Source organism: Mandrillus leucophaeus, unplaced genomic scaffold (genome assembly GCF_000951045.1).
Source record: "Mandrillus leucophaeus isolate KB7577 unplaced genomic scaffold, Mleu.le_1.0 Scaffold54, whole genome shotgun sequence".
Lineage (NCBI taxonomy): Eukaryota > Metazoa > Chordata > Mammalia > Primates > Cercopithecidae > Mandrillus > Mandrillus leucophaeus.
Window position 1 is genome coordinate 1,717,799 of NW_012105808.1, and position 1,118 is coordinate 1,718,916.

Here is a 1,118-nt window from a genome sequence, read left to right on the forward strand (position 1 = left end):
GCCCCCGAGACCTGGCCACCTTTGGGGTGTGCACCCCCGGTGACAGGCAGGCTGCCTTGCCTTCTCTACAGCGGCTGGGGGCCTGGCTGCGGGACCCTGGGGGGCAGCGCCTGGTGGTCCTGCACCTGGAGGAAGGTACGTGGGGCCCAGCCCCGAGCTTGGCACCGCCGGCCTCCTTCAGGTGGGCCAGGTCCTCCTAGGGAAGATCAGGGGCTGGCAGAGCCCACACCCTGGGCAGGGAGGCTGTGGTCTTGTTCTGGGACTAGGTTGTGGGTCCATGGCCTGGAAGGTGGGCACCGCGCTCTGTCCTGTCCCTGAAGCCCAGCTCTTAGACCAGCCCCTGCCGCAGCGGCAGGGAGAGAGCTGCTGTCTTCTCGCCACCCGTGAAGAAACCACCCTGTGGCTCGGGGCCAGTGGAACCCTCCTCTCCACCGCCCCACACCTGGCCAGCCTGTTCTCGGGGCCACTGGCCTGAGAGACTCCCTGCGGGGAAGGGGCTTCATCGGGCGCCCTAACCCAGAGACCCCAGGGCGGCAGCCCCACCCACAGCCTCAGACGCAGCCGCTGCCTGCCCGGGCGGTCACCGCTCCCTGGCTGCAGGAAGGCAGTGAAGAGGGACACGAGGCCCCCTGCACAGTGGCCAGAGCAGCAGGGACGGATCCCAAAGACTCCCAGGGGAGTGTGGGACGGGCCTGGCCTTCAATGGCTCAGGCGTCCCCTGCTGTCCTGGCTGCAGTGACCTGGGAGCCCACACCTTCGCTGAGGTTCCAGGAGCCCCCGCATGGAGTAGCCGACCCCCCGGAGCTGGCGCTGCTGGTGCTGTACCCTGGGCCTGGGCCTGGCCCTGAGGTCACTGTGACGAGGGCTGGGCTGCCGGGTGCCCAGGTACCAGGGAGTTGCATGGGGCATTGCCTGGGCCGCGGCAGGGGCGTGGATTTGTTGCAGGGTCTGCGGTACTGAGAGAAGCGTAGAACCAGTGGCAATGGGAGGAAGGGCACCGGTAGAGCGGGGCTGGCTAAGCCTCCAGCCGGGCTGAGCCCTGGTCTCCACAGAGCCTCTGCCCGTCCCGGGACACTCGCTACCTGGCGTTGGCGGTGGACCGCCCTGCGGGGGCCTGG

General features: G+C 69.1%; 1 protein-coding gene across 1 annotated transcript in view; it reads left to right on the top strand.

Moving 5' to 3' along the window:
- Positions 1-1,118, top strand: part of LOC105552001 (splicing factor 3A subunit 2-like) — a 20,383-nt gene that overhangs the window by 17,913 nt on the left and 1,352 nt on the right. The window contains exons 7-8 of the mRNA XM_011997477.1: positions 72-135; positions 737-885. Of these exons, the coding sequence (XP_011852867.1) occupies positions 72-135; positions 737-885 (213 nt within the window). The remainder of the gene's footprint in view (positions 1-71; positions 136-736; positions 886-1,118) is intronic.